At 33.1% G+C, this 19,156-nt stretch overlaps 1 protein-coding gene across 12 annotated transcripts in view; it reads right to left on the bottom strand.

The window, feature by feature from the left end:
• Positions 1–1,007: 1,007 nt before the first annotated feature.
• The window catches only part of Trdmt1 (tRNA aspartic acid methyltransferase 1), a 38,096-nt gene continuing 19,947 nt past the window's right edge, over positions 1,008–19,156 (bottom strand). For 4 of the 12 annotated variants that reach the window (XM_020185619.2, XM_020185620.2, XM_020185623.2 and 1 more), the window contains 9 exons: positions 17,090–17,166; positions 14,765–14,836; positions 14,094–14,159; positions 13,314–13,383; positions 11,987–12,070; positions 10,346–10,689; positions 8,332–8,389; positions 6,916–7,045; positions 1,008–4,478 (listed from right to left, as the gene is read on the bottom strand). In XM_020185619.2, coding sequence (XP_020041208.2) covers positions 4,372–4,478; positions 6,916–7,045; positions 8,332–8,389; positions 10,346–10,689; positions 11,987–12,070; positions 13,314–13,383; positions 14,094–14,159; positions 14,765–14,836; positions 17,090–17,166 — 1,008 coding nt within the window. In that variant the 3' untranslated portion in view covers positions 1,008–4,371. Of the gene's footprint in view, positions 4,479–6,914; positions 7,046–8,324; positions 8,390–10,345; positions 10,690–11,986; positions 12,071–13,313; positions 13,384–14,093; positions 14,160–14,764; positions 14,837–17,089; positions 17,181–17,985; positions 18,030–19,156 lie in introns of those variants that run through there. The other 8 variants (XM_074056588.1, XM_074056585.1, XM_074056586.1 and 5 more) reach the window with 5 other exon arrangements.

Below are 19,156 nucleotides of genomic sequence, written 5' to 3'. Positions count from 1 at the left end.
AAATTTTATAAATGAAAAGAGAAACATTTAACACAGAAATAGTCATATCTGATTAAGATATGTCAGAAACCCGTAAAATTCCAAATATTTTCCTGTTTCTAAAATATTCTATTTGCCCATGTTTCTGAAAGTTGTCCAATAAAATTAGTAAGGAGCTGATTTTTTTTTTTAAAGGCTGAATTGCTAAAATCTGACCCACCTACATTGATTGTTGAGTCTTTGGGTACTGCCCAGAGTTGTGGGGCTTATATGCAGGTTCTAACCAGGTGGTTCTGCTTGCCTGATAACTGCTACAGAAGCTTTGTGTCAGGAATGCACAGGGACACTCTACTGAGGGTGGATTGCCTAACAGACTCGACACTTTTCCATTCCTTACAGATGTTGACATTCTAGATGCCACTGCCAATTCCACTTTAACAGCAAAGATTGATCCTGATAGGACTTCTGAAAGAATTTACACTCACCTACATGTGACTGGAAGCTATTTCATGAAATTCAACACTGCGGCCACACAGACACCAGTGGATATGTATTAAGTTGCAGATTTTTCTTTAAATGTTCATTACTTTTATGGGTCTATATAATGTATTTAAAGGTTAATCTTGCTTTAATTCATGTAGCACATTAGCTATAATAAAATGATATCAAGTTAAGAAAATAAAATTAAACTCAAACTGAGACAAAAATGATAATGTAGTGTGGATGATGGTTGTATAAGATTTTGAAGAGCTTAAGTATCTTACAGAAAAGTTTATCTAGCAGTCTTAAAGAAAGAAATAGAGAGGCTAGGAAAAACAGACTTTTTAAAAATAGAAACTCTAAAATTTTTGTAGCAAAGAGAAGGAATGACAAGAGGGAAAAGGGCATAGACAGGCTGACTGTTATGTTATAAATGAAGTGAGAGAACACATGCAAGCTTCTTACCCATTAGTAAAATATGCAAGGGGTCACTTCCAAATGAAATATTATAGGCATAACTAGACACATGGTAGATATGATGAATGAGGAAAAAAAAAAAAGGACCAGAAGTCACCTGTCAAGAAGTTGCTATGATGGTTGCATGCAGTACACCAGGGCAGTAAACAATGAAAGGAAAAGATTAACCAGCACAGAGAAGTCCAAAGGCCATGTCTTAAAAATTTACATAATCTGGGCTTAATCACAGGCTTTAGAAAACTGCTGAGAGCCTGTGACCCTCACTCAGTTTCAAAGTCCAAAGTGTTTTAACAGTGGCTCAGTTTTAAACCATCCAGTTCCAAGCTGAAGAGCAAATCACTTCAATTTTTCTACATTTTGCACTGCAGATTGAACCCAGGGCTATGAGTATGCTGAGTACATGTTCTGCCACTAAACTGCAACCCAGCAAGTTAAACAACTGCTCAAAATCACGAGCAACTCAGGAAGGCGCACTTTACCCACTTTGTCCATGGGAGCTTCAACTTGGTCCTTGGTGTATTTATCTTGGTTTATTATCTTGATTCTAAATCATAAGTTTATCAAAATAAAATACTAACCAGAGTCACTGTGTGAAGACAGAATAATTGGTCTGCAGAATGCATCCTTCAGTAGTAAATACTTGGTGTTGGATGAACCACAGCTCTTTATTCTGTATGGTTACAGTTAGAATTAAAACTGGTTTCAATACACCCTCCCCTCTGTCATCTGGCTTTACTGCCTGCCATTAAAGAAGTCATCTCTTTAAAATCACGTTCCAATATAACTCATTTAGTTTGTATTAATTCATTTAATCATTGTATTTGTTAGTTTTGGGTTCTTAAATACCGTAGAATTATCTAGCAAGCTTTAAAAAAGAGCAGGGATGTTGTAAAAAAGAGAACCCCAACACAAAAAACAAGCTTGGGTATGGTGATGTATGCCTATAATCCCAAATACCTGTGCTCCCAGAACAAAAAAAATAGAATGGCTGTATCTTCCAATATACTAAATAAATGTTGTAAGTACAAATATCAGAAAACAGAATTTTCCAGTGTAAATCTTATATATATTCACTACCAATAATATGTAAATCAGTAAAATGACATTTTCCAAGTTAATTATGCATATGTATATACAGGCAAATTAAATGACACTGACAAATACATCTTCATTAAGGTGTGCATTTTAAGCTTGCTACTATATATTTTCAATTATGAGTTAAGGACAAGAACCACCATCTGCCTGTGAATACATTCTTAAATACTTTAAAATATTCATACAGCTATATTATCTTCCAGTTCGTAAGCAAACGTCTCCATAAACCTCTCATGAGTTTATAGCTGGTGGCACTGTAACTCAGAACTTATTTGGTATACTATTGCTCAATGGGGCATCAGATACTATAATTATAATTATAATCATAGTGAATAGTATAATTATAACTGAATTATAAACCACTTTATTGGTAAGGAATTTTTATGCAGTGAAGAGAATCTATATGAAAGAGTCCCAAAATGATTTCAGATTATAGAATAAAATTTATGAGACTTGTAATAAGGTTTATCTTTAAATATATACATGAAATGTAGACAGTGATTATTAATGCATGTGATGGATGGCCTATAGTTTTGCTATGCCCATATTTATCTATAGGCTCTGAAAAGCAGCAGTATATATGATTTTTGCAAATTTCAGCAAAATATACATTAATGTAAAATTCAAAATTCCAATTGTTGTTTAAATGTACAGTTCAGGGGCATTACGTACATCCCACTGTTGTGCAGCCATCACCAACATCCATCTCCAGCACTTCCTTATCACTCCAAACAAAAACTCTAGCCTTCTATTCTCCCTACTCCCCAGCCCCTGGCAACCACCATCCATTTACCATCTCTATGACTCTGTTAGGTACTTCATGTAAGTGTAATTATACAATATTTGTTCTTTTGTGACTGGCTTATTTCACTCAGCACGTACCACGGGTCATCCAGGTCATGATATGATATCATTGACTAGTAGTCCATCCTATGTATATACTATATTTTGTTTACTCATTCATCTACTGATGTATGCAAATGTGGGCAGCTTCCCCCTTGGGGCAATTGTGAATAATGCTGCTATGAACACTAATGTACACATTATGTGTTCAAGTCTCGATTTCAATTCTTTGGGCTATATGCTTGGAGTTGGAATTGCTGGGACTTATGGTAATTTTATGTTTAATTTTTTGAGGAACTTCTACACTATTTTCCATAGCAGCTATAACACTTTACATTTCCACAGCAATGCAGAAAGGTCAGAATTTCTCCACAAAGAAATTAATATTTTTAAGAATGAAAATATGAATTAAAATTTTACGATATACTTTCTGGTCTTGTTTCTTTTCATTATCCCTTGCTTTTATTACTGAGATAAAAACCAGGATTTATGATGCAAGACTAAACTCTAATTCTTCAAAGTCTTCTGACAAAGAGACAGAAACAATTAAAAGTTATGAAAGCTAATCCAGAGTGTAAGTCACAATAAAGAAAAAAAAAACTATACAGCACTATATACAAGTGGATCAAAGGACAGTTTTCTCTTTAAAATCTTAATGCCACACTACATTCCTTAAAATGTAAGGGCAAATTAAAGACGAAAACTGAGCAGGCAGAAACAAATTCTGATAATAGTCAACTAAAAGGAAATATGTGTAAATGAGGAACAATGAGTTTTGACTGCCAGGTGGAGATTAAAGAAAACATAATTAGCTAATATACACCTACATCTTCTGAGGCCTCTGAGAAAGATATAATCAAGAATTTATGGGGTGGGAGAGGGAAAAAAATGAATTTAGGAGTATTTTTTTCTGATATGTTTTTCAGACTATTGCCTAAGTTGAATGATGATAATTTGGTTTAAAATATATGCTTTTTAAAAAATATTAAATAAAGGAACATTTAAAGGAATGGAATTAGTAAAACATTCAATAGGCTAGAATTAGAATAATTTTAGAATTAGAAGTAATCATCTAACAAAAAAGTAAAATTATAAGATTCGTAAGACAACTTTTTAAAATGGATATACAAATATATAATTTCTCAGAAGCATTACATTCTTCCTGTTATGATACTTAACAAAAATTCATGTAGACATAAAAATTTGCATGGTCCTAAATTTGCTTATCCTATATTTTAAAAATAATATTTCACATATATATATATTTAAAAGTTCCACATGAAAAAACAGACTTCACAAAGCAAACCTATAATCTGTATTTTACAAAATATAGCAGTATAACTTTAAAACATTTTTTGACATTTTAGTGATAAGTTCCAAATTTCTTACTAAGGAAAGATTGAAAAATTAATTGAATTTCATCAGAATTAGCTCAAAATACAATTTCAGCACTACTGTCTGGAAATGAAAGAATACTATATCCATCTTTCAGTTACTTCAGAACTGTCCACATAGGACTTTGATTAATTTAGCTACTATATGCACATTGAGACTATTTCCAAGTAGACGGTAACGCTGCTTCCTTGTTATCCTCTCAGGAAATCCTAGAAAAGATAGGTAACAATTATAAGGCAATCGTTTGTAATCACAATTTCTAGAGCTAAAAGGCATCTTTTAATAGGGGCACAATGGCCATTTTATAAATAGTCATGTGTCATATAAAGTTCTTTCAGTCAATGGCTTTTTTAGAATCTTCTATAATATTAAGATACTGAAGGGAAGGAAAGGTTTAAAACAAAAAGATTTATAAAAATCATACGTGTGTATCTGTGTGTACTTTATATATAGATAGTAAAGTCTAAATGAAGTTACATAATTTTTAAATTCATAGATGACTTTTAAAAACTTAGATACAATAAAATAATAATCCTTGAAAACACAGAAACATAGAATTGCCAAGGTTCAGATAATAGCTTTCATCCAGTAAGTACAAGTTAGTGTCCCTCTCTTCCAAAGCCTGCTGCTTCACAGATTCATGCTGCTAGTCACTAAGAATCAGGACACTATGTACACAGGATCAATGAAAATCCATCATTGCCAATGGACAAACAGCTCAAACAATGCCTGTTTTTGGACTCAGAGCCAATAATGTTGGAAACACATGAAGGATAGTTGTCCCTTGGTGCTGTTCAGTGGTAGCATCAGGGTAAGCTTGTCTACACAAATATATCACATATCTTAAAAGAAGATTCAGCAATTTAAAAGCCATTCAGAGAACTTTGAAAAATTCTGTTACCCACCTAAAATTAAAAAATATTAATGAAGGTTATAAAATTATTATCCTTCATCTGAAAATAAAAGCTAGCACAAATTTTCTATTGTCTTAGATATTGTATAACCATTTTAAGTATATAAACTCACTTAACTGTCACAACCCTACGAAGTAGGTGCCATAATTATCCCTATTTTACAAAGGAGATAAGTAAGGCTGAGTGAGGTGAAGGTGGGGCAAGGACTCTGGCCTCTGTGCCCCTTACCAAATTTTAGGATTACCAAAGAGACCACACTCCTGGAATAACACAAGAACAGTAATAAGACTTAAGAATTCATTATTTTTAGATAACCAGTCTCTTTTCTCTCTAGGTAGTATGTAAAGTATGTCTGATTGTTCAAAAGAAGAAAAACATAGTAACTGGGAAAGCAGAACTGAAATTAGAAGTGAGTCCATTCTTAACTCTTTGCTCTGTGATGTTCTCACTCACTTTGTGACATAAACTAAGACAGGGAAGTCTGTGGTTTTCTTCAGTAATAGTCCCCAAGGTATTTGGGACTGAATGTGATACAAAAGAAAAAAAAAAAAGGAAAAAGACAAGAGAGGAGCAGAAAATAAACCTGGTTGCTGTGACTATGCCCAGAGAATCAATTGCTAAGAGTCATTCAATTATATTGCTAGTTTGTTCCCAATGTACAAAAGGATTGTGTTCCAAAGCCACATCTGTAACTTCACTCTTTAGAACTTGAAACATGATCTATTTTACCCATTATTTACTTCAATAACAGTACTATGTTAATATTACAATATGAATTTCACAAAGTTTTACTTTTCTATATTCAAATTCCCAGGGTTCTCAAAAAAGCACATTTCATTCTTCTGTAGCCCTGAAAACATGTAAGAGAAGTCTATCTTTCCCTCTGCCCATTAGCTAGGTACTGTGAACACACTCATCCCAGGCCTAAAAAAGCAAAGGCTTTCTTACAGCTGAGAGCCCTGCCAGCAATGAGATCAGGGAGCGGGCACTCAGCTGCTCTAAGAGGCCTGGGCAGTGTGTCCAGTATCTTAATGGCAATAATCTCTGAATTTTCTGAACTGCCAGTGGAATTAGGACTTTGTCTTTTTCACTCTATAACTTTCTTTGCTTTTGTTCTTGAGATGCACTAATCTTTGGTCAGTTCTGGTTTCTGTGGTCTTGATTTATCCCTTTCTTTCCTTTGGAAAGGGCTTTTCTAGACTGCCTCTCCATTTCTTTTCCCCCATCAACTAACCTTTGCAGGGAAAAACGAAGGGACACAACTGATAAAAATATATCTTTGTGGAAAAGAACAAATAAGAACACATCCTCTGCCCCCTAAAACATTCCTCAACTGAACTGCCTTTCAACTTTTCCATTTAAAAAAGCCAATAGAAGGTTACCAGGATAGGATCTCTAGAGGCAAGAAGACACATTGAAAAGAGGATGCTGTTAGTAACCGTCTACGTGAGGGTGAGGAACTGCCAATTTGCACCCCCCCCCCATGCAAACTCTGACCCCTGCTAGAATCAAGGGAGAGGAAAAATGGAGTCAGAAGGGAATGGACTGAGGCATTAGGGAAAGGGAACAGAAGGCAGGAAAACAGCAAACATGATACCATTAGGGAAGAAGGAGGTTTCCTGAACCCACTTCTCTAGGCAAGGGTTTATTCATAAAGTGCACATGTGAGTCCCTAATGAAATTTTGTGAGCTTTAATAAATAAATGCTGAGATCTGCATGGATCCTACATACCAAACTCTGGAGGAAATCCAAGGAGATTTGCTATTTCTTTAGGAGTAAAATATCGCAGTTTAAGCAGCTCCAAGTTTGTTATCTTTTCTTCTTGTGGCAAATTGGTAAGAGATTTGTAGATATTCTCAATCTGTAAAATAAATAAATAAATAAATAAATAAATAAATAAATAAATCCAAGATAACTGAAAAAGTAATGTGTAACCAGATTTGTTAAGATAAATTTTCCAGTTGAGAGCAGCTTAAAAATGATGGATGAATATAATGCATATAATGATGGATGTGGTTTCTGCTAAACCACATGGTACCGAAGTGTCTCTGTGTAATCAACTATACAACTGGCTCAGTAATGGCAACATAAACTTTAAAAAAAGAAGAAAATGCTGCCATTAAACAGAATGGACTACTTTTCAGTACAGCTGTCATTTGTGACCCTTCAAAATTAAATCATAAACAGTAAATGACAATATAGCCTATAAGAAAGTGAAAGATAACAAAGAAAACTAGGTCAACCAACAGAGACAACTTCACAATGCTAACAAGATCACTAAAACATTTATTGCTTATAATCAGTTTCACCCAATTAAGATACTTTCTTATCTATCTATCTGTTATCATCATCATATATCCAATTTTTGTCATACTGGAGTTTGAACTCAGGGTTTCATGCTTGCTAGGCAGGCACTCTACCACTTAAGCCACTCCGCCAGCCCTTTCTTGTGTTGGTTATTTTCAAAATAGGATCTCACAAACTATTTGCCAGGGGCTGGCTTTGTACAACCATCCTCCTGATCTCTGCCTCCAGAGTAGTCAAGATTACAGGCATGAGCCACCTGAACTAGGCTAAGATACTTTCTTAAAATAAAGAAATACATTGAATATGACTTCTCAGATCTAGACATTCATTTGTCTGTGATAGGATTTTTAACATGAGTAAATTTTATTAAGAGTTTGAGTATAAAAGATGATGTGATCTTACAATTATTTAAAAAATGTGTAACTTGCTACATACCAGACCCATACTAAAGCATGACATGATGAAGAGATGATAATTAAAGAATAAAGTACTTTGTGAAAACATGCTTTTGCTTTAGAAAAAAGTTTATAGCATGTGTTACAAAGAAAGACTCCAATATTAAGGTATCTATGCAAAATTTAAGAGTGCTAACTACTGCAGGCTAAATTTCAATTTATTATTTATGGAATAAAAGGAAATGTAAAATATACCAATAAGAAAAAGGAGAATAAAAATACAAAACATTCCTTATAATAAGAGTCATTCCATAGTAAATATTGTAGAGATCACTGTATACACATAAATGACTAACGTATATTCATTTCCATTTTCAGATTAAGTATGAAACAGTACCTTATCTAAAAGCTTTGAAATATTTTAGTGTTAGAACATACATGGTACCTGTACGTCCTCTGCAGTCTGTAGCACAGATCCTGTCCCTTCTACGTAGCTTCCATAACTAAAAAATTAACATGATCATGCAACACATAATGTATTTTGTTATGCTAAATTTCTTACAGCTTTCTTGAATGACTTAATCCACAGTTAAATTCATCCAAATTATCTTTACTGGCATCACATAAACATGTTTGTAATTAAAAAATTAGTAGGTAAATGACATAAGATAATTCCACTTAAACTTTTCAGAAACTAAATGTGGCACTTTTTTTGAGTTGTATAAATACCACTGAATTATGTATTGTCATTTTTTGTATTGACATGTTTCTAATATTCATTTTTAGAAAGTACACACTTTATATTCAAAGGGTATTGAATATTTGTTTTTTAATAATGCCTGAACATCATTTCTTCTCAGGATCCCACAACCTGGTTCTCTAATAGAAATATGGTTCTATTGAACCTTCATGTGCCTCTCATTTAACCTAGAATGTTTCTACTGTCATTTTCATATGAGAATTAGACCACTGTATAAGAAATTACATAAAAAGCATAAAACATCTCAAAAATGAAAAATATAGTAACATTTATTCCTCACTACCATTGTCAAGCTGGCTGTTCAACACATTGACCATTGTTTTTCACAATAAGAACAATTCCTCATGAGGGAAAATATTTTTTCTAATTGCTTTTCATGCATACTACACATAGAAATATATGTGTACATATATATTATCTATAATAGAATAGTCCTCTCCAGTAAGTCTTCTTTTATACCATCTTTATAATTATAAAGAATCTGAAGGTTGCTTTTTTATTGCAAAATTGATAGGTCTTTTTTTTAATGAGGGTCCTAAACAGAACCTATTGAACTTGGTAACAGACAATAGCTGTGTGAAGTCATCTAAGGTAATGTAAAGCAATAAATCCTTTTTCCTAGAAGTGCAAGGGCAAAGTATAAAATCAGTACAAGCCTGGTATGGTTTTATCAGGGACACAATGTCTTGTCTAAAACTGCTAGCTAGTAGGTAAAAGAGAAGGCTTGAATTGTCAAAGGATACAACTACCTATGAAAAGAGGCTGAGTTGCCTTCACAAAACAGATAGGGGCTTGGGCAAAATTTTTCTGAAAAGGCCTAATTTCCCCTTTATTCTAGGTTTGAAAACTGATGAAAAATGTATTAAGACATTCAAGAAATAACCAAAAGGAAGCCCCTAAATGTTCATCAGCAGGTAGCCAGCAAAACAAATTATGATACCTATACCATGAAAGTAAAGACCTTTATGTGCTGCTGTGCAATAATATCCAGTTTATACCGTGCAGTGAAGAAAAGGGTACATAAGAATATATATTGCAGGTTACTATTTACTTAAAGGGGGAATAAAATATAATGTACACTTAAATACACCCTCACAAACAATAGCTCTAAGGAGTTATACAGCAAATTGATATCATGTGTTACACAAAGGGAGACAATGTATGGTCAAGAGCCAGATGAGGGGAGATGTGATGAGGCTTACAATCTTAGTACCTTTTAACTTTGAACGATGAGAATGTAGTTCTTATTCAAAACACTAAGTAAAATTTAAATTTAAAATTTACTCAAATGTGCTTCATTATTCAATTCATTCCTATAGGTTAAAATTTAATTTCTTCTTATACACTGATCATGAAAGCAGACCTAACTCCCTGAGGCTTAATGTGTCATGAAAAGGTGCTAAAAAAATCAACAATTCACAAGCTAGAGAAAACATGCTTATGCTGTGAGTATTTAAGCTTCTATGAAGGTCACCAAACAAACGGCCTTGTCTTTCATGAACTCTTTTGTGGGTGGCCCACATAATGTTCTGCCAGAAGGAATTTTCACTCATGTTTTATTGGAACACGAAGCAAGGCAATTAGAGGCAAAAAAAAATCATTCTGGCAGAGACATTTTATAAAACACTCCTTGTTTTGAGAAGAATAGCTATTAAAACCTGATTGTGTATAAGATAAATGGACTCTCTTTAAAACCTACCCTTTGGTAAAGCATGTGGACCTTCTGCAAGTGGGCTTAACAATATCCAATAAAAGAGCATATCGCAGCAATGACTTTGGTGGTAAAAAGTACTGATTCATGTCAATGTCATCTTCAAGAAAATTTTCTAGCATTTGCACAGAGAGATCACTATCCTGCTGGTATTTTCGGTCAATTTCTTCTGCAGTTTCAAGCTTAAAAAGAATGGCGTCTTTTCCAGAACAGTGTGTGCTGCTCTCAAAACAAGTGTTTGGTTCAATTTTTTTTACTTTAGCTTTATTTTCTGTATCTATTCTGTATTTTTGTGGATGCTCAGATTCCATTCTGGGAAATTCCACCAGTACCTGGCATGAAGTAAAAAATACATGAACTGTCAAAAGCTTTATTAGAAGTAAAATACAAATTAATAATATCCAGTAAATATTATGCAAAAACCTCTTCAGTCCTTATAGGGTTGCCATTGTGGTTTACTTATATTTGTACAATCACACAACTATCCTACCTGTTATCAAGTAACAGATGCTTTATTTTATGGAATTACTATCTGCATTTATTAACAAGAATACTTAACAAAGTTATAGGAACTATAATACAAATACAGAATCACATTCGGAAGAGGAATTTTACAAAGTAACATTAAGATTTCCAAAAAAATGTGTTTGGATCAAAGTCTGATACTTGTTAAAGAGAAAATATTGGAACATACTTATGATGCAAAAGAAAACTAGCAATCAAAAAGAGAAAAGCATTTTTCACCATGAAAGGTTATTTCTATTCATGAGTCCTGTACCAAAACTTGTTTTTGTAAAACTCTTAACCTTAAACAAAATCCTGTTTCAGAAAAGAAAAAAACATTCCAGGTATTTTAATGATTACGTCTTTCTTAATATCTTTTATACATTATTTTTGGAATTGTCCATGATGGAAAGGGAGGTGTTATCTACTGTGTTACAGTGGGGTTCAAATTACACAACTGGTCCCCTATTGGTAGGACTTGGCTTTTGAGTAGTTAGTTACTAAAGACAAGTATGGAGTGCTTCCTTGAACCACTGAAACTCATAATCCACCCCATTCTTGAACAAAGTACATAAAATCAGTCACATAATTAGAGTTCTATCTATAGCAATTAAGAATTTTATTCTAGCTTATATTATTACTGTATTTTAATCAATTACAATTTAATCAATTAAATAGCATTGGCTTTAAAATGCAACCAGTGTGGTAAAATACTCCTAGGCCATTTTTAAGATTTAAAATTTTTATCAAAAGCAAACAATGGCTTTAATTCAGTAGAAAAAAATGATAAATGCAAAATAGTCAATGGTCAGAAGGGAAATTATGGGGGAAATGGGAGATAATAGCATAATGGTGATTTTTTTTTTTTAACTTATAGCTTTTTTTTTTTTAGAAGAAAGAAATTTTGTGTGCTTTTTGGTTTTGTTTAGTTTAAACCAGTAAAAGCGGCATCAGAAGAAAAGACCTTGAAGAAGGACCTGAGGCCTGACCTATACACTAAAGACTCTGTAAGACATGTATAAACCTACACAAAGCAGTTCTTGAAAATAAGCTAGCAGAGTGAGATATATTACAAATAAAGCATAATAATAATAATAATAGCAATAATAATAACAATAACAATACCTGACCAGGAGTTTGAAAGGGTAAGGGCTCTGACTGAAGTTTTGCAATGAGGAAATACCTTAGCCTTGAATTTGGAATGCCAAGCTGCAAATAGAGTGGACAAGTTAGTTACTATATGAAATCACAAGGATTTGTGCTAACTTTAGCACCCAGTACAAAGTCTCATACATATGAACGCCTAGCTCCTGCCACAGAAAATTTCGCTGATTTTTTGATGACTTCTTTGTAGCAAACTCTAAACCTGTTAAAATGCTTCTCTGTACCTTTATTTGAGTGAAGACTGAATCTGATGAATCATGTCTGTAAGTAATTTTCATTTATATTATTCCATTTATATGTAATTAATTACATTTCCAGGTAAGAAGAAATAGAGACAGTTTTACATTTGTTACTGCTAATCCAGTAATCATAAAAAATGAATTAAAATATAGCTGTTCTTGGCTATTTATTACTTTATTAAAAAAGATTCACTATATTTTAAAAATTAAAAGGCAATATGAATGAAATACATTTAAAGAAATCAGATATATTGCCTATTTCCACAGCTTACATATCTAATTTTTAAGTGCATTTTCTTTTCATTTCTGGGCTAAGAACTATATAACATGATTAAAGATTATAAGAAACCAAAAAGAACAATGACAAAAACAGCAACGCTTGCAAAATCAAAATGTGTGAAATAACTTATCATAACCAATCACTTTTGACTTTTTTGGAAGGACATTACTAGGGTTTGAATTCACACTTGCTATTCAGGCACTCTACCTCTTAAGCCTCTCACCAGCCCTTTTTTGTGTTTTGGAGATAAGGTCTTGCAAACTGTTTGCCCAGGCTGGCCTTGAATTGTGATCCTCCTGATCTCTACTTCCTGAATAGCTAGGATTACAGGCATGAGCCACCAGCACCTGGCTACTTTGATTTCTTAACCATGAAATGAAAGCAATGGTTGCAGTTTAATGCTATGCAGTTAGAGTTACAAAAGCATCATATGTTCACTTTGTTTTCTGTTTCGAATTACTATGAAGCATCATTCAACTCCCCTAGTTTGGAAATACCAAACTTCACATAGTTTCAAAACATATTACTCTTTATTTTCCAAAAGAAAAGTATATTTAATAAGCTTCAAGCTATATATTTTTCATAAAATATGTACAAATAAATCAACATGCATATACTACATTCTTTAGGAAGTAAGACCATGTCTGAACTAATTTTAGGATTTGCATAAAATAGTATCAAAAGTAGAGCTATATTCTGTCTCTTGAATCGTATTCCCATTGGGGAAAAATTTTGTAATTTATATAAGGGTTTATAATGTGGTACCTACAGAGGTTGGTGATAATAGAAATTCTTGGTACTGAAAGCCACAATTTTCTATTGTTCTTATTAACAGATCTCTGAAAAGAAAAAAAGAAAAGCTTTCACCCTTACTTGCAAATGCTCTTAAAACTTCACTCTAAGTAAAAACTATAACTGCTCTCAAGCTGTTTAGAAAGATAATGATCCTAGGTCTTTATTAAGTCAGGTACTTGAGAAATTACATTTTAAAAAGGTAGAATTCTGTCTTACAAGTAAATACAACTACCAGATAATATACCCAAATTCATGAAAGTCTGAACTGCTAATCTACTAATGATGAATTTTCTATGGGACTGAAACTATTAGTTCACAGCAGCAAATCAAATGGGGATACTCTTACAGAGAGCAGGTATTATAGACAAAGAGAAATTGGATGGATGCCTTCTCTCTACCTGGACTACCTACCATCTAACAGAACCCCAATGTGGAGCTTCTTCTTGTACTTCAAAGGCCCTAAGTATAGGGCAGAAAACACTCATCAACATGACTGGTTCTTACTGACTAAAACTGAGAAATATCATTGCCACCTAAAGCAATATTCCAGAAAAATTTAAACATCAAAATGCCAGTTAGTAGAGCCAAACTTTGTAACACTTTGCATTATAAAACAAAATTAATACTGAATAAAACACATAGCAGATAAAAATATCAGAATGTACATGTTTATTTTTGAGATCTTTATTTCCCAACAAATTCCTACTATAAAATACACCAAGTCTAAGATACATGAAAGACAAACAGTGTTTACCTTGTAGAAGACACTTCAAAACCTTTCACATTTTCTAAAAGAATATATTTTGGTAATTTCTGTAATCTAAAAAAAAAAGTAATTATAAATATTCCATTATAAATAATTAAAAAGAAAATCTCTACTTGTGGGAAATAAGAGGTTAAATAATTTTCTGAACTCTGTTTATAAGGAAATTTTACACACTGGAGACAACTAATAATTCATTCATTTTCTCCATAAACATGGCATGCTTAACAAAGTTTACACTTGAAGTGTTAATTTCCATTGAAGCTCAGCTCAAAACATGGGCTTGCACAGGCCCTCTGCATCGCCCAACTCAAAGAGCTGCCATTCACATAGGATGACGGCTTCCAGAACTTGCAGGAGTTCCAGGCCATGGGTAATAGCATTCACTAACCCTAGCATTATTTGCATTGCTTCTATGAGCATAGATAATAGAATTTGGCTGTAGGCAGTAAACACCTGTCATTCACTGTGGTGGCAAGTGTGGAACAGTGAAACACTTGCAGTATATTATTAGTCATCAGCATAAGATGATAAGTGACATACACAGTAACTAAAGGAAGCATGTATAAATTGCTAATCTCTATAAAATAATAAACATTACATGTGTCCTGACCCCAACTTTTACATTTAAGGTACACCTGTACAAAAATCTAAGGTTTTACCTTGGGAGAACATCTAGAATATATAAGAAGCTATTTGTCCTTGGATCACTCATATCACCCTGCAGGCCAATTCTAAAGGGATAAAGAAAACAAAAAGTTTATCAAGAATTTTAGATAACGGTATGAAATCAATTTTTAAAAATCAAAACTGAGAGAATTAAAATTAGTTCACACAAAAAATATGATCATCATTGCTACTATAGTGAATGAAATGAATTTATTCATTTAAATTAAAAAGAAAAGCCTTGCATATCTAATAAATATACTGAACACTTATTTTTACAAAGCAATATGTCAAAGTAACTTACATAAAACAAAGAACAAGAAATCAATAGAAAACAAAAGCAATTACTCTTTTTAAATTGTAGGAAAAATATGCACACACATATACAATGTGCTGATGACATGTTTTGCTCTGTCCAAGTGAGGCAACAAGAACTCAGGTGAATGAGCTGGTTGAGTAGGGTAGAAACTAGGAGCTGATGGCATTAGTGATAATCAACATTTTAGCAGGTTAAATAATAAGTAATACTATGATAATCTTGTCCAATGTAAACTGACACTTAATCTGAAGGTTTTACTCTATAAGCAGGAGGTACAACTTGGATAGACTAACTGGGGTCAGGAAAGGTCATGTAAACAGGCAGTATTTGGGCTAGCAAATAAATCTTACAAAGAAAATTCACAATGTGATCAAGGTTCAAACAGAAAGGAAGACTTGGATAGGCCTAAACAGCAGGATCAGAAGACTAGGATTTGAAACATTGGTGCTTATTAGCTTCGTGTCTTAAATAAGTTACTTGACATCACATATCAGTTTTCTCATATAGGAAGCAGGGCCAAAAACACCAGAGGATCTGAAGTTTTAGAGGATTAGACTGGACTTACAGAGATTCCAAGGAAATCTGTGGTTCTTGGTATTCTATCCCTTTCCTCTCAGAGTTTTCGATGATGACAAGTACAGAATCAGTCACTGCTGCCATCACCAGCTGGAGATGGGCTATGGGGCATGTTGCAGTAATACATGACACTTTGCAGTGCTGGGCTACATTCTATTGTGCATTCTACTTACTATATAGAACAGGTCACATCCTCACATATGTGTAGAGTCACCTTCACGTGGAATGCCCTCTGTCTTCCCTCATAAACTCCTAATCTACTTCCAGACACAATTCAGACATCACCTCTGAAAGGAGTCCTCTCTCCTGGTCTGCAGCATGCCATCTTCTCCTCTATGCTCTCATGGCACTTTCAGTCTTCTTTCAGTATATAGTTTATATCACATTATAAGATAATTACTTATCAATCATTCCTATTAGAATATAAGCTCCCTAAGGACAGGAACTCTGGCATCAAAACAATGTATGGCACATGTACACACAGTAAGTCCTTAGGAAATTAGTTGCCTAGAAAGCTTTTAAAATTTAATGTGCAAATATTCATTTCACATAATATTACACTTAAACTCATATATATTAAAATAGAAAAGAATGAAATGATCAATTAATCCTGACTGACATTCTCTAATTATACAGCCATCCAAAAAGTTACTAATCTTTTTAATGTCTTAGTTTCTCACCTATAAAATAACAACAGTAATGCCTACCTCATAAGTTTATCAAATTATACTCTCTGTGTAAGACATTTAGAGGATTATTACCATATTATTACTAATTAAAAATATATATATTAAAATATATATTTAAATATATAACTGAAAAGATGAGTTACTCAAGATTTAATTTAAAATGATTCCTTGAAATAATAAACAAATACTACATAATTGTTTTAATGAACAAATGATAGCTATGAAAAATCAAATGAAATATACATTATTAATTTTAAGAAACATAATGTACAAATATATGCTGGACTAGCTTTCAAATTTTGCATTTTAAGTAATTTACAACTTGAATATTATGGAAATTTACTTTCGTTAATTGATACTAGAAAGATATTGCTGACTGTTCAATAGTTTATAAACAAATTTGTTGGACCAGAAGTAAATGTTGTATCTTAGGTAGGTACAAAAGCGTAAACTTTTATCTTCTGTTGATCAAATTATTTTTCTCTTCTGACTATAACTGTCATTTCCTTTACAATTAATGCTGAATTACAAATATGAATAAATGAAAGGAAATACTTATGAAAAAGTTCAAAACTATGAAAATGCAGCTCATGACCTTCCAAAGTAGTCTCTTTTTTTTTTTTCCCCTTTGTGGTACTAGGGCTCAAACTCAGGACCTCATACATGCTGTGCAAGTTATTCTATCACTAAACTACACCCAACCCAAAAGTACTCATTCTTACTAGAAAAATAAATACCTTGTGAATGGCTGACACGGAGGGCTCATTAAAATCATATTGAAAGATAAGCTGTCAAACTCTTCCAGTGTAATGCCCTAAGGAACAAATGCTAGGTGAGGAAAAATGATATAAAAACAGGAAAAGAATGAGAAAGAAAGAAAAATGGTAACTAATTATAATGAAGTCTATCAGAAACTATAACAGTTCACATAACACAATACATTTCAAATCAAGTTCCATTAAACTAACTTCCCAAAGCATTCTTGAGAGAAAGTAAGACAGTAAACTGAAGCTGTGAGAAATAAGGTGACTGCCCCTAAGGTTTGGAGCCAGCTAAGGCAGAGTTGGAACAGGAGTTTCCTCCACCTAAGCAGCTGTTGCCTCTATGTTGTCTCGAGTATAACATGGCTTTGTCTTCTAAAGTCAAATACAGATAATTTTATTTTACAATTAACAATCTTTGGTATAGGATCTAGAAAGTTTTTAAGTATCTATCAATAATGTTTTTTATTTAGATGATGTGATATACTGCTCAATCACCATCCCTGTCATATATGTCTCTGTTAATAATCAGTAAATAGAAAAAGGCCTCATTTTAAATTATCTATAATTATTTTTGTTTTGATGTTGTGTTCAAAGAACATCAAAAGACTGTACATGAGAATAATCAAAATGATCCTTAATTTGATCCTTTTATTTATCTATACAGATATATAGATAATAGATATCCATAGATGTTCACATATATCATATACATAGGAAGATAAACAAAAAGACACACCAAACTCTCATTGAGTACTTAGTACATATCATTAGTGAGAAATTTAAAGAGATCGGCTCAGAATCCCAATTTCCATAATTATAACCCACTTCTAAGAAGTTTAAGTACATGCATAAGGAAGGAAAATGCTTACTGAGTTCTGTGAAGATTAACCTGGGAACAAGTCAGCTGGCTCCACTGTATTAAAAGTTAGTAAGGTATAAAAAGCTAGTAAGTGACATATGTATCTTGAGGCAGTGCTCATTTTTTTCTAATTTTATTAAGAAAAATTAAAAACATTCAGAAAAAGAAACTAAACGTTGTCAATGTTTCTGACATAGTTTTGCTCTTTTCAATTATGAATGTGTTAGATAACATTAATAGAATTCCTAATTCTGACTGTATTCACTAAACACAATTCACCTTGGTCATGCTATATTAATTCTTGTAATGTACTTCTGATCTATTTGCACATACCATGTTTAGAGTTACTGAGTTTATATTCATAATACAATAGTTTTTCTTATTTTGGCGATACAATAAAAAGTTATTGAGGGGATATTTCTTATCATGTCCCTTCTCATTAATTCTTAAATTGTTTTATGCATGTATACACATAACATTACACATAACATAACAATAGACATTTCTTGAGTACTGTACCAAGTACCATTATAAAGTAACTTCCATGACTGTCAAAAGTGAGATTATTTTTTTTGCCTTGAAATTCATCTTACCTAACACAATTTTGAAACTCTTTTTTCCTTTACTAGCATTTGCCTGGTGTTTTTGTTCATTTTATGGGCACAATATGCTGTTCATTAAACAATGCTCACAAACTAATCACCAATATTTCAGAGTACCTATAATATGTCAGGCATTATGCTAGGTGTAGGAATACCATCAGAGGAACAAACCAAATGAGGTTTTTATTCACATGAATAGACAGAGAGCAAGTTTTCCCACTTGCTATCTAGATAACTTACTGATTTGGTTTTACCACTAGTTCTCTTTTTGACTGAGGAGTTCTGCCTCCAGTTAAAACCCGTGTATGATTGTTCAGGACAACATTAGGCAATTACAAAGGTTTCCCTGGCAGGCTTCTAGGAGAAAGCTGCCCGCTACAGAGCAGTCCTGTTGCACAGCAAGGGTTGTATTGCAGTCTCGGAAAGGAGTTGCAGTCAGGGAGGGTCTTAGGCTTCCCTGGACAGTCATGCTCTTGGAAACTGCCTTCCTAGTCCCAGAGCTCTCATTCCTAGGTCTGTCCACCTACCAAGGCCTCCTAACAGGAAGAGGAGGAGGAAATCTTGAAGACAATTTCCCAC

This window comes from Castor canadensis, chromosome 15, assembly GCF_047511655.1.
Source record: "Castor canadensis chromosome 15, mCasCan1.hap1v2, whole genome shotgun sequence".
Classification (NCBI taxonomy): domain Eukaryota; kingdom Metazoa; phylum Chordata; class Mammalia; order Rodentia; family Castoridae; genus Castor; species Castor canadensis.
Note: the sequence above shows the minus strand (reverse complement) of the source record. Positions and strands in the feature narration are given on the sequence as shown.